Here is a 14,498-nt window from a genome sequence, read left to right as displayed (position 1 = left end):
AACCCCTCTTCGTGCCTCCCGTCTGTCTCTCTCTCTCTCTCTCTCTCTCTCTCTCTCTATCTCTCCCCCTCAACCCCTCCCTCCCACACCCACACAACCTCTAGTCCACCTGCCGAAGAGAGAGAGAGAGTGTGTGTGTGTGTGTGTGTGTGTGTGTGTGTGTGTGTGTGTGTGTGTGTGTGTGTGTGAACACACTAGCCCAAGAAAGGGTTCATTCAGAAATCTAACAAGTTTTCTTTCTTATTTGTGAGTGCCTGTTGACAACTCAATGCTTCTGCTGTTTGGTGAATAAGCTCCTTTACTCCTGGGGCTATTATGAAGTTATAATCAGAAACAACAAAATGGAACAAAACACAAACTTTATACATTATTATAAACTCTGCAAAATTATTCTATAAATTTAATAAATAAATAGTTCTCACCACTGTATCTCCTGCCCCACAACATGCACTCAAACAAATATGAGGCAAAATGGTTCTTGCAATTATTCATTCCATTCACACAAAACTCTATTACAGATCATATCACTTTTACACTGTTTGTGTGCGCAGCTGTGATTTTTGATATGTTGGAATTGGGCAAATGTGTGCTGTTTATTATGCATAAATTTGCAATATGATGTATCTATCATTATAAAGTGTGATCTCTGGAAAAAATAAACTAAAATTCACACATAACTGGAAGAACCCTTTTTCCAACAGGCTATCATAGACTGGAAGCACTGGGAAATGACAGTTGTTCCTAAATAGTAGCACGCATTTTCAAGCACATTTAAAACCAAGTGTTTTGTTGTTTTCAAAACAGCTTCACACACATTCTGCATACTCTTTCAAACCTACCGTACAGCCATCTGTTGATAACGTATTTAACCTTCCCAAAATTTTGTCACCTGAACGTGGATTCGACAAATACACACCACTAGAAACTTTCTGGTGGTTTAAAACTTTGTCATGGACCCAGGTTTGAATCCTGGTCTGGCACACAGTTTTAATCTGCCAGGATGTTTTAAATCAGAACACATACTGCTGCAGAGTGAAATTTTAATCTGGGTATCATCATCTCACATACAATCATCAACACAAACATCGTGGCAGAAGCAGTCTTTTTTTTTTCAAATTTTACTTGCAGCTGCTGTTTTAATAACAAAATGGCGTTAAATATTGAGGGAACATAGGCATCGCGTTAGGTAACGTTACAGATTAATCAATTACCACAACATTCTTCAATAACTTCACAAACTCTCAACAAAAATGTCAACTTCCAGCCTAATCTATACCTCTACTTACGCTACAGTTCAGTCTGTTATGGAAATTTGCTGTAGTTTTCCACGGTGAAATAGCACCTACCCAGCATTGGGAAAGCATGCTAACAACATTTGGAATAGTATCTGCTCTTGAAACCTACGTTCCAATTATAATCTACAATACACTACGCAGTTTAAAAATCCGAAAGAAATGAAAGATCTTTTGCTAATCTGTGTGACGATATCCACGGTTTCTGAACTCAATAAAATAAATCTAAGAGTCTGAACCACTTCTTTCCTTCCCAGCTCTATCTAGTACATCGTCCTTTGCACAGCGGTCAACCCATCTAATCTTCAACATTATTCAGTAGCACCACAGTTGAAAAGTTTCTTTTCTTGTGAACTTTCTATCGCCTACGTTTCACTTCCACGTTTTTGGTAAATGTCATATAAGTATTACTACAAATGACGAAGTCCATAACAAACTTGGCTTACTCTGTACTGAACATCATCCGTACTCTATCCCATCCATTTTCAGCGTTCGAAGACTTGTAAAGTGATAAATAGTCATGTTTCTCTTTGTCAACACTGTCTAAAGATGTTATCGTTGTCGGTAACAGACCGCCAAGAAACGTAACCACGCGCAACTTCGGCAACATTACCCGTCTCAGCTGACTGGTGTACACATTCCCAAACCCAAACAAGAGCAAAGATGAGTGGCAGCACTGCAACAAAGATAGGCTGGCCCCCTGGGGATGTCTCGCGCCAGTGAAACGCCGTGCGGGAATTTCTCGCACCAGTAAAACACCTGGCTGCGCCGACGGTATATGCTATACTTGTCTACTCACATAACGCTTACTTTTTCTCACATGCTTGCTTTCTTTGTTACTTTTTGTTTCTGTTGTCTGATATTTGCTGCTAGAATTTATTTACATCTTACACAGTTAATGCTGTTAAAGAGATGAATAAAGTAAGCAGGCCCGAAAGGATGTAGGCTGCAGTAACTACTTAGAGATGAAGAGACTTGCACAGAATAGTGTAGCTTGGAGAACTTAATCAAACCAGTCTTCGGACGTAAGATCATAACAACAGCAACATCGTTATGGCGACGGTTGTCACTGTTTAAATAGTCTGCTACTCATTGCCCATTACGTCAGTTTTAAAGTAGACGAGAGTTTCCGTAATATAAATACACAGTAAAGGTAGACTACCTAGATTCTTCAACAGGGGCTTACAGGAATTTTTAAGTTCACGGCCTTCGTGATTCTAATGGCCTTTTTTGCATTTTGAAAACTCGCCTAGCTCCTGCCAAATCGCTCCAGAATATGATGCCACATTTAAGGTTGGAAAAAAGTAGGCATAATAGGTACTCTCATTTTTCACGTCTCGACTATATTGGAAATAACGTTGCAGCTGATGCTATTTACATTTTCCACTGCAAACTCGGTGACAGAGTTAAAAAGTACTCTGAGTCAGATGGCTAGTCGTTCATCCAGGCCTCAAATTGACATGTTAAACACACACTCATTAGATATACAGCAAGCTATTGACCATAGTTTCATCTTTCACAAATTAGGAACCATTATATGTGAAAAACAGTTGCTTACATGCTACACTTTCTTCTGTTAACATTTTCTCCTTTGTATTAGTCTCTGCTTAAATTAATGTACACTAACATTATTCCGACGAAAAACAGAGTTATGAAAGGAATATTTAATACTGTACGTGACTGAGTATACAGGCCGTACTTCTCAGTAATTTGCAACTTAACTGTATGCTAAAAAGATGCCTCATTCCAACAGTAAATCAAAGTTTAGTGAGTCATTATCACAAAGACGTGATGTACACAGACATGACCCTGCATGTGGTAGTAATCTAGATTTCGTTTTTAGACTGCATAAAACTCGATTGTTCTAACTTTGCTGGCATGGAGATATCCATGAATGACCTCTACCAGTGATACAGACGGCTAGAAAAATATGAGAGTCTGGTGTCCTACACAAAGCATTAACAGAGAAGTGTTTATGAAATTTGGAGGTCTTTTACTTGGCTTAGACAAACAATCATACGACATTGAAGTAATTTTTGGGCAGATAATAATAATTACATTTAAAATATATTAATGTAATTAAAATAATCCCCAAAGTAGCAGTAACATATGGTATGGTCTTACTTTATTAATTTTGTGGGAAAAGCTTCAATACCATAACAGATACAGCAATATTTAGTTTAGAATGACAATTGCCTTGACCATGTACGTTACAACAAATGCTGACTACTGTTTAATCTTGCGTCTGTTTCTACAATGGAGTCACACGAACGTGTTACAAAAATAGTAATTACATGCTTTCTTTCTTTCAAGTGAAAATTCTCAAGCACAACTGAAATGTAATTGGTACCATATTTTCTTCCTTTAATAGCAGTCAACCATTTTAGTATATTCGCTAATTTGTTTAGTGCATATAGATAACTGAGAGATCAAGATGAGGAAAACTATACGAGTTTTATAGCTACTCGAGCATAGTGCTCCACGAAAGCTGTTCATTTGCAATTGCCGGTAGGAGTGTAAGGCAGTTAGTGACGTGGAAGTGGTCAACGAAGCCAGGCGTTTTACTGGCGCGAGACTGTCCCCTGGGACCTGGCTACCAAAGACACCTGCGTCTCGTAGCTGCCAGAGAATTCATTGCTCAAGGCCCGTAAAGTCAGGCGTCTAAAGCTAGCGAAATGAGGGATGCTCAACTACTGGACCTACTGATAGATGGCTCTAGCGCGTGCCGGTCAAGAGATCATATCATTGAGTGTCCGCCATATCTGAATTTGACAAAAAGCGAAGTGTCAAAACACGGATGAAAATGTTTTTCGTTCTGTGCCCTCATAAGTATTTTATATTGGTGTTCTAGATATCTACACATCAACATAATGAAGTGTTTCTAATCTAGCGAGAAAAAACAGTGACAGTTCTGCTATGAAATTCCTAAATTCGAGTGTGTTTTGAAAGTTTGACAAGCTGACCTATAAATTGTTTACTATTAATTTTACGAGTGCTTTACTTATTTGCCCGTTTTAAAACACTTTTTAAGATTCAATGGAGGTCAACAAATTACCTTACTTGCCAAAGCTGTTAACTACAGGTATAATTCGGAAAGTCAAGTGTGGAAAACAGTGAAGACGTCTCTTGAAAAAAAGTTGACATCTTTTGCTTAGGGGTATCTTTACTGACAACAGAAATTACAACTGAACTATTAAAGTATTACTTACGTATAAACGGAAAAAAATCATAATTTTTTTCTTTATCTGAAGTGATGCATTACCGATCTGTCTTTCAGAAAATTACTAAGTGGTTCCTTGTAAACGGACTCTCACTGAATTTTGATAAGACACAGTACATACAGTTCCGTACAGTGAATGGTATGATGCCATTAATAAATATAGACCTTAATCAGAAGCATATAGCTAAGGTAGAATATTCCAAATTTTTAGGTGTGTCCATTGATGAGAGATTAAATTGGAAGAAACACATTGATGATCTGCTGAAACGTTTGAGTTCAGCTACTTATGCAATAAGGGTCATTGCTAATTTTGGTGATAAACATCTTAGTAAATTAGCTTACTACGCCTATTTTCACTCGTTGCTTTCATATGGCATCATATTTTGGGGTAATTCATCACTGAGGAATAAAGTATTTATTGCACAAAAGCGTGTAATCAGAATAATAGCTGGAGTCCACCCAAGATCATCCTGCAGACATTTATTTAACACGTTCGCTGCGGTCGCCAGTGCGAGCCGCTAACACGCGAGGCGGACGCTTGTAAGCGCACGTGCGCTGAGAGCTGAAATCATAGCCCTGCGAAACCTGTAAGTTTGTGGCGAATAAACTAGATGCCGCCAGCTGATTCGTTTGGAGTTCGTACGCTGGCTACCAGAGGCGCAGCGTTCCACTCAGTCAAAACAGTTCGGGGCCAGCTGCCAGGAGCGCTGCAATCACTTCTCTTTGCAGCCGCACGGCCTTCTATGATTTTTATTTCGAGGAAATAACTTTACATAGTTACCGACTTAGCTCGCCACTGTATCGTTTCATAATTCTTATGGATGAATAAAACTTTGTTCTGCAAGGGAAGTCAGCAGTTGCAAGTTATAATAAGATACTGCTGGAATTTATATTTCGTAATCCATACCTGGCTGAATACAAATTATGAACACGCCTAAATTTTGATCGCAAGACTAATGTCTAGTTTTGCGACAAATTCATGTTGTGCACGAATGTAATATTGGCAACGAATATAACGTCTGCGGAAGAGGTGCTAGATATAGAAATACAAATACACTTTAGCTGCATGCCGATCATGTGATAAATGCTGCCTGCTGTCTGTCGCTTATAAGCGTTACATGCATTTATTGCAAACAATTCTAACAAAGCCCCTTATTTATTTATTGTATTGCTAACTGGACAGAAAATGCAATTCACACAAGTGACAAATCCACTCCATTGAAAAAGAATTAGTCGGAAAACACCAAAAGATGTATAAAACGAAGAAAAAGAAACAGGACTCGTCTGCAATGTGGTGCTATGGAAACCCAATCACAAATATATACATATTTTAGAAATGACTGTATGTGTATGTATGTATGTTCCACATCTCCTCCTACTGGACCGATTTCAACGAAACTTGGTACACATATTCCTATTATCGGAAAACTATCACTGTAGGGGTAAGAACCACATACGACACATACGTCAGGAGATATGACGTCATGAACAATGTAATTCGTCAAAAACAGCCGCATCATGTGACGATATTCCACATCTGCTCCTAAACTAGTACACCGATTGCAATCAAATTTGGTACAAATCTTCTCTAAGGTAATGAATCATTTGCTATGGTAGCAAAACCTACTTACGATATATAGTTCAGGAGATATGACGTCATAAACAATTCTGTTCGTGAATAACCGCAACATCAGGTTTGTGATTTCTATTTATTATGTCATTACTACTAAAGCTATTCGCGAAGAATTTTGCAGAGGATATGCATATATACCACTAAATGTAGCTTTGAAATTATATCATAGTATGACACGTAGTACAGGAGATATGACGTCAAAACTATGAAACGCACGAAAATCCGTCCCACTATGCATGTGGTTGTAATGTATTACGTCTGTAATACCAACTCCATTCGCAACGCATTTTGCAGTTTCCTAATATTCTTCCCGGGGAACATGGAAAATTATATTCTTGTGGGACACATAGTACAGGAAATATTATGTCATGAAGATTGACCTGTGTGAAAACGGAACTGAGATGAATGGAAAATAGATAGCGATAGAACAGGAGGCGATGGACAGAGAGAGAAGAAGCAGATGGACTAAAATAAGACAGGAATGAATACACACCCGGGCAACGCCGGGCACTGCAGCTAGTAACAAATACGTTTTCAAGGTGTAGAGGTGATGTTTGTATAGCAAACCACAAATACGTCCACATACGGTACTGTACAGAAACATCATATTCTGAGCAACCAATGTAACTATATTTACATGGCTATCAAATAAAACAAACACTTTACAAATCAAACACAAACAGATCTTCCTCTGTAGATACGACGTCCCATTACATTATGGATGTGTAATTGTGCAGCAGTTCAAACAGAATCCAGGTTGGTTTGGACACGTTATACACACGTATGGTGTATCCGTACGCTTGCCCCGTGCCGCGCACGTTTTACATCGCTTCCGCATAACTTGCTTCGTCCCTTCCGTTGCGTCCCGCTTTTGCACAACATGTGTGTCTTTACATTTGTTACGCACACCTTTTGTAACGTCCATTGGTGGAAGTAGTCCCTTTATTATTTGTATTCTATAATCATACAAAGTCATATTATGCCCTGAGTATTTATTATATAGGTAATGTGCATTGAACATTAGCATGTCAACTACATGGAAGAATAGTTTCTTTGGCCAGCGGATTGTCTTTCGTTCACATAAATAATAAGACAACATCTGGTCCTGCCTATCGGTCCCAGACATACAACTATTATATCTGATAATTGGCAGTGGTTTCGCGACTATTTGCTGGCGTGCATTCTGCACACGTTCCATTGTATTGGGGTATTCTGTGGAAATATAGGAGACCTCTCGTCTATCCTTCCATTTGCCGATCATTACCCCGTCCGAATATCGTGCTATGGTGTCCCCTTTCCCCAGTTTGGCGCATACCACGTCTTTAGGGGTATTTTTCCTATTTACCCTTAGTGTCCCGGTGCAATGTGTTTTTGCATTCAACAGGGTTTTAGCTAAGGCAAAGCTGTTGTAAAAATTGTCCATGTAAATGTGATGGCCAACATTCACCTTCTCTTCTAACAAATGCAATACTATCTTTTCAGCATGCCCTTTTCCCCCCATATCACCACGCATCCCCGTGTACACAGCGCATTTATTGATGAAGCCGTCTGGGTTATTTAGCATGTACAATTTGATGCCATACTTATTTCGTTTGTTTTTTATGTATTGTCTAAATGACAATCGTCCCCTCCAAAGAATCATTGATTCATCTAAAGAGAGATCCCTACCTGGATAATACACATTACACATTTTGTTGTTGAAATAATTCAATATAGGGCGTATCTTATACAGTCGATCATTTGGTTTCGGTTCTCCTGACTCTGGATTTTTTGCAAAATGCAATGCGCGTAAGATCAGCAAATATCTGTCTCTGCTCATACTCATCGTTATTCCTTTATTTTCGAACAGCGGATCCCTCTTCCAGTAGTCTTGTAGTCGGGCACATTTGACATTACCCATATGTAATGAAATCCCCAGGAAGACACGTATTTCTTCTATACTTACGGGTTTCCAATTACTAATTCTAGAGCCCTCTTGTGTATTTGCGCTCGCAAATATATTCCGTGCGTTATCATTTGTTTCGTCAACTATGAGCTGCAGTATGTCATCTGTAACCAGTAGCCTAAAGAAATCCATTGGCGTATTGCCAGCAGGCTTCATCAGCAAACATTCTGCTTTCGTAAACGGGTGATACTGCATCCCATGTGGTTCTTCATGCCACGTAACACCTGGTTTGCTTACCTCTGCGAGCGCTGGTTCTTTATCGTCGGCGATTTCCTCATCATCGTCGCCCGTATCGTCCGATTCCGAACTGTCACGAAACATACGGGACAGTTCTGCTTCCACACTGTCATCACTGTGGTCTGTTTCTGCAGTCTCCAAATGCCAGTCACCCTCATCTGGTTCGTCCTCTCTGAACTCTACATCACTATCTTCTAACACACGTAGTAACTCATGGGCAGTATATTGGTCACTCTTCCTACACTTTTTCGCGTTCGAAGGCCCCGGTGTCGGTTCAGTCGCCACCATTGCAAACAATGCACAACACAGACGACAAAAAACGAAAACACACAACTGCAGACAGGAACACGTTACGTGATATGTCGTTGGTTACTTGAACTAACACGAGTGCACAGCCGAACAAACTAAACTGAGAACTCTGCTAGTGAACGCGCCGCTTATATGCGTCAGCCGCAGCGAACATGTTGACGGCGTAGCGTAATGGTCAAGCGCATTGCTCACGAAACAGTCGACCTGGAATCAATCCCAGGTGCTTCCTAATTTTTTGCAATTGTTGTCATTCTTATTTTCCTTGGTTTCGTCAGATTGTTCAACTATTTACCGTAGAATTTAAATACATTCAAGTAGTATATTTATATAACTAGGCGAAAGGTTTAATGAAAATAAAGATTTTAACGATTCTTGTGATTACGTGCGCTACTTTTTATTCATTACGACAGTAGACATTTTGCCATTTTTATGGTGACATATCATAGAAACATGTGAAACATATATGTTTCACTCTAGGCACATTTTATGAAGGCATTGTTTGAGCAGTTACATTTCTCTGCAACATGCTTCATTGGAAAGCACACTTAATTCAAGTTTTAAAACTAAGGTGTTTCCTCTAATAGTTTGGATGCAAACCAAGCGTACTAGATCATAGGGGTGTCCACAAGAGCACTGAATTGATGCAGCACGGTCGAATGTATTTTAATTGCATCTTCTCTTGATGATACCTCTCGCTGTTGTTGGAGTTATTCAGGGGCACTTTGTAATCTTTTAATTAGATTTTTGACTTGACGATAGAAATATACATCTACCGTAAATAACCGAACACTCTGAAGATACGGAGTAAAATAGAAATGAGAAAACAAAATCAGGACGGACCTGGGATTGATCCCAAGGCGCCTGTTTCGTGAGCAATGCGCTTGACCATGACTCTACGCCAATAACGACGAACAGAGCGCTAAATAGGGTATAGCCTCCTATAGTGCTATCGGAACAACTTTCGAGAGCATGTTCTCCTTTCCTATGGCCAACTCAGGCGAAATACTTCGGGCACGTTATGTGGAGTCCCACCTCTTTCTAGAAACAATTCGGACGAAATCGGCGTGTCCCAGTTGGCGACCTCCCCTAGTGAGAACTCAGCTAGCGAGCGCACCGCTTATAAGTGTTACCCGCACTGGGTTGCTGATCGCGGCAACGCTTATGAGCGTCAGCCGCTCTGGCGTGTTGATCGCGGAAACGCTTATGAGCGTCAGCCGCTCTGGCGTGTTGATCGCGGAAACGCTTATAAGCGTCAGCCGCAGCGAACGTGTTAAGGATCTAGGGATATTCACAGTAGCTTCTCAGTATATATACTCTCTTATGAAATTTGGGCACTTATGCAGTTTAGCAGGTAAGGAAAAAAATTTTCATTCCAAATGTATCTGGCTTGGAGAGCTTTGTGGGTGAATATGTAAAGTTTGTTGGTGATTGTACTTTGTATTTTCATAAATAAAGTGATCTGTAGCGTAGCCCACTTGAGGTTGGGTTGGGAGTTTTTTTTTGTTGGAATGCGGCCGCGGCAGCGGCCGCCTATGATTTGAAAATACTGATTAGTTAGTGTATTACGCAATGTTGCGTCATCGGCAGCGCCGCGCTTATCGGGCAGAAGATATCGCCGACGGTCAAGGGAAAATGAAAATGGATGTTATATTCGAAATCAGCGCATCAGAATTCACTATATCGACAAAATATTGAAAAATAAAAAAATTTTAAAAAAATTTAAAACAATTTTTTTGATGTAAATAATTGACTGGGGCGAAAATAAATATCGTATTCGTAATCAGCGTATCAAATTTGACTATAATCGATCAAATTTTGAAAAAAAATGAAAATTTTTTTTCCGTACCTGCTAAACTGCATAAGTGCCGAAATTTGTGATTAACAACCAAACCCAATTTAAAAGTAATAGCAGTGTGCATAACTACAATACTAGGAGAAAGGATGATCTTCACTATTCAAGATTAAATCTAACTTTGGCACAGAAAGGGGTGAATTATACTGGCACTAAAGTCTTTGGTCACTTACCAAATAGTATCAAAAGTCTGACAGATAACCAACAAGTATTTAAGAAGAAATTAAAAGAATTTCTGAATGACAACTCCTTCTACTCCATAGAGGAATTTTTAGATATAAATTAAAAAAAAATAAAAAAATAAAAAACACAAAAAATGAAAGAGTTGTTATATTAACTTAAGTATGTTGTTAAATTAACTTAATTATGTCATGTATTGGAAAATTTGACTCGTTCCACATCATTACGAAATATCGTATTCATGATCCATGGAACTAGTTCTAATCTAATCTAATCTAATCTGCATATATGCTGACACTGTAATTGCAACATGCACTTACGAATTTTGCTCTCTCTCTGATCAGAAATTTAAATGCCATGATTTTATTAACGCCTGTACATGACATGGTGTATTTTAACTGAGTGATAAGTTAGAAGCACCAGTTTTTTAACAGTGCTTCAGTCTTTGATACGAGACAAGAAATACATTTAAATGAGACAAACACAAAGGCCAACGTTAAGGCTCCTCTTAAATGCATGACTTGTATCATTTGGAAGTTAAGTCTAGTAATAATATTATATTGGACTGATCCATGATGATGTAGGAAGTGAAGGAACTTGTTGAAAATAACCTTGATCACAGCTGTTAATTTTAAGGCTGGGGTGTCTTAAAACTGTAATTTTCCAGTCTGACACCCAAACAATGACTGGTACCATGGTTTTATTTTAAAATTGAATTCAAAACGTGTCAGTGAGCAAAATTAATTACACTTTGAATTACAACCATGGAATTTTATTTCTGTGAATGTTGGTTCCAGTCTTTGACATGGTGTCAATCATTGGAATGACTGGTTGTCAGTATACGGCCCAAGCAAAAAACCAACCTGGAAGTGAAAGCTGCAGAAGCTGGCCAGACAGGCATCCCAATGGCTGCTACAATCTGTGTGAGACAAGGGTGACATTATATTGCAAATTTAGTGTAAAAAGTTCCATATTGTCTGAATTTGTCCTATACTGACAGGACATTCTAGTCTAGACGATTTTCTTATCTGCAAAAGTACACTAGCCAATACCAGTGGCACTAAGGTAGTGCCACATTACAAACTATCCGGTAACAGCAGAATTATTGGTGAACAATGTACAGTAAATAATATGTAATAACCTGAGAAATTCAAAAAGAAATAGAACAGTATTTGGAAAGGGAGTAACATTTTGAAAATAACAAATGACGCAAGTAGAGTTTTCAGTTTTTATGAAAGCTCACTTAATTTTTTTTCCCCCTCTCTCTCTTCTCCATTAGCAAGGGAAAAATGTGATAACATAAAAGTGCAAGAAAGTTGTGTACAATGTTGGAAATGATGAAAAAGAAAATCTCACTGTGCTTCCTCCTCCATGTGAAGAGTATTCCTCTAATAATAGCTAATAGCATACCAAGAACATGAGGGTGTCACAGAGGAGATTTGTTTTCTGGTACAGACATCTGATACAACTATTCCACAGCAAAATATACTTTCAATAGGTGTGGTACCAGTGCACTCCCATAGGATAACAGCATATTATGTCCTCCAGGAATCATATTGGGTACACCACATACAGCATAAACTGTACAGCAACTACAATGCTTTGTGAGCAAGTAATAACAGTCAGTATCTTTAATTTTAACGTAACTCTTAACTCCCATAATTACCTGCTTATAGGTGTGCTTGTACTACAGGTTATTGGTAATGCAAATACTAATTGAATAGGTCTTCACACTTTTAATACTTAGCAGAAATTCTGAAAAAAGTAAATTGTTTTATTACTTTATCATCTCTATGGCGAATGAAGAGGTACTGACTGGTTTCTTTGAACATTTAATAGAAGCCTTCTTTTTACCTGCAATTGATAAAGAGTCATTCCAAGTTCTGTACAGAACAATCTCTCACATTTTTCATGAGGTTTTTTTTATTCTGTACACTAATATTTCTTCTTCTAAATGGTAAATAATGCATTCAGACAGTGTTGGTATCAAAGGTAATTCATGAAATAAATTATATTTAAACCAGAAAATTAAAGGTTCCACATGGCTCATGAAAAGTACCATGCTACACACATGTATGTACAGATTCCAAAATGTCTGTGAATTTGAGTTACAAACTTTTTTAAATAGAAATATGAAGATCACAATACTTTGGGTCTGCAATAACACAAATGTAAAATACTTTAAGTTCCCTATGGGAAGCTTTGTTCTTTACGTGACTTGTGCAACTGCTTTCACTCTTAATGGAAAACTAAATGGTTTATGTTAAAATTAACTAGCAATAAGTGTAACCATTTTTGCACAATTTCTGTGAAGTAAGATTCCTTAATGTTATTTCCTTCCTTTGTCATCATAACTTGATAATTTCAGTTCCGTATGGGACACATGAACTAACAAAATGAAATGCTTTTATTACTATGACCGAACAAAATCTTTTTAACATGTAGTACACAGTTCAAATCAGCAAAAAGTGTAACTGTATAATTAAAGTAAATGTTGAAGAAAATTAGGCATGTAACATGTATACTGAAATTTCCTAGATTTCCAAGTGTACCTGTAATCACTGTATTCTGTACTTTGTAGTGCTAGAAAGATATTTGCATTCTCCTCCCCCCCCCCCCCCTTCCTCAACACAGCAAAATATAATAGAAAGACATCCTAGCAGAATAAAGACAAAATTCAGAAAATTAGGTTCTAAAGTAATAAGGATGCTTACGATCAACTGGCACATTGTGTTCGTTCTAGGAAGTATTAAAACAAGAATTAACAGAGTAACAATTTTATTGCTTTTATGTTGCAGAGTATCCACAAACATTACTATTTGAAACATAGGGCCACTGCATACACCATTAGACCACACTCATCCTGTGATTAAACTGTTTTCTTAAAGTGAAAAATTCAAGTTGACATAGCTATTGAGGGAAACATTTTGTCACACTTAAAGCCATCTGTCAAATACGTCTCAGAACATTTTTTTTCATTAATTTCACACAAATCACCTGTTTTTAATGCAAGTGCATATTTTGTAACACCAAACATCTTAATATAAGCTTGTATAATAAACAATTATAATTTTGTTACAATATCTACACAGGGCGTAAAGAGTTATTTTTACTTCAATGTGATTCATCTTTTGAAGTTCATCATTACACAACAACAAATCTATGGACAAAATAGTTCTAAAAAATCTGTCAAAATGTCACACCCATCTGCATGGAATGTCCCATTACATAATATTTTCCAATTTTAGCACTATACATGATTAAACAATATGAGTTTATTTAAAGTCTGCCTTATACTTGATTTGTTGTTTAAAATTTTCTCAGCTGATTTTTTTCCATATGTTTTTAAGCGTATGCAGGAGTATAGGGATGCAATCTTACAAACAAGTTGAGCATGATGTAAGTTCCTCAATCCTAATTTCATAATGGTAATCATGACCAAGAGCAGGAAATGGGTAATCTACAAATTTATTTTTAACACAATGCAGAATCTTGGACTGTACATATTTCTGTCGCATATCCCCAGCAATCAGAAACATCTGAAACAGTTTCTGAGTATTCTACAACAGAGTACACACAGTCACTTGTTTTAACCAGTTTTCCCCGGTTAACAAAATTTACAAATGCATTTTTATTGGCCATATTGGGAAAAGCATAGAGAGAATCACATTCTAATGCAGATTTAACTACTGGTGGCTTCAGTATGTGAAGACAGTCTTTGCATGTGATCTGCCTTGAAAGGCGCAATGACACATACCCTGCAATATAATACAGTATGTTTTGCTTGTAAAATGAGAACTTAATCATCAACTTATCATCAAGAAGTGCAC

The 14,498-nt window shown here is 37.8% G+C and overlaps 2 protein-coding genes across 2 annotated transcripts in view; both read right to left on the bottom strand.

Moving 5' to 3' along the window:
• The window catches only part of LOC126174608 (RPII140-upstream gene protein), a 47,865-nt gene extending 45,913 nt beyond the window's left edge, over positions 1-1,952 (bottom strand). The window contains exon 1 of the mRNA XM_049921048.1: positions 1,739-1,952. Within this exon, the coding sequence (XP_049777005.1) occupies positions 1,739-1,902 (164 nt within the window). The 5' untranslated portion in view covers positions 1,903-1,952. The remainder of the gene's footprint in view (positions 1-1,738) is intronic.
• Positions 1,953-6,860: 4,908 nt separating this feature from the next.
• Positions 6,861-8,615, bottom strand: LOC126176623 (piggyBac transposable element-derived protein 4-like). Its single transcript, XM_049923815.1, has one exon. The coding sequence runs from the start codon at positions 8,613-8,615 to the stop codon at positions 6,861-6,863; it is 1,755 nt and encodes a 584-aa protein (XP_049779772.1).
• Positions 8,616-14,498: the final 5,883 nt, after the last annotated feature.

Source organism: Schistocerca cancellata, chromosome 1, assembly GCF_023864275.1.
Source record: "Schistocerca cancellata isolate TAMUIC-IGC-003103 chromosome 1, iqSchCanc2.1, whole genome shotgun sequence".
Classification (NCBI taxonomy): Eukaryota; Metazoa; Arthropoda; class Insecta; order Orthoptera; family Acrididae; genus Schistocerca; species Schistocerca cancellata.
This window is presented reverse-complemented; position numbering and strand designations above follow the sequence as displayed.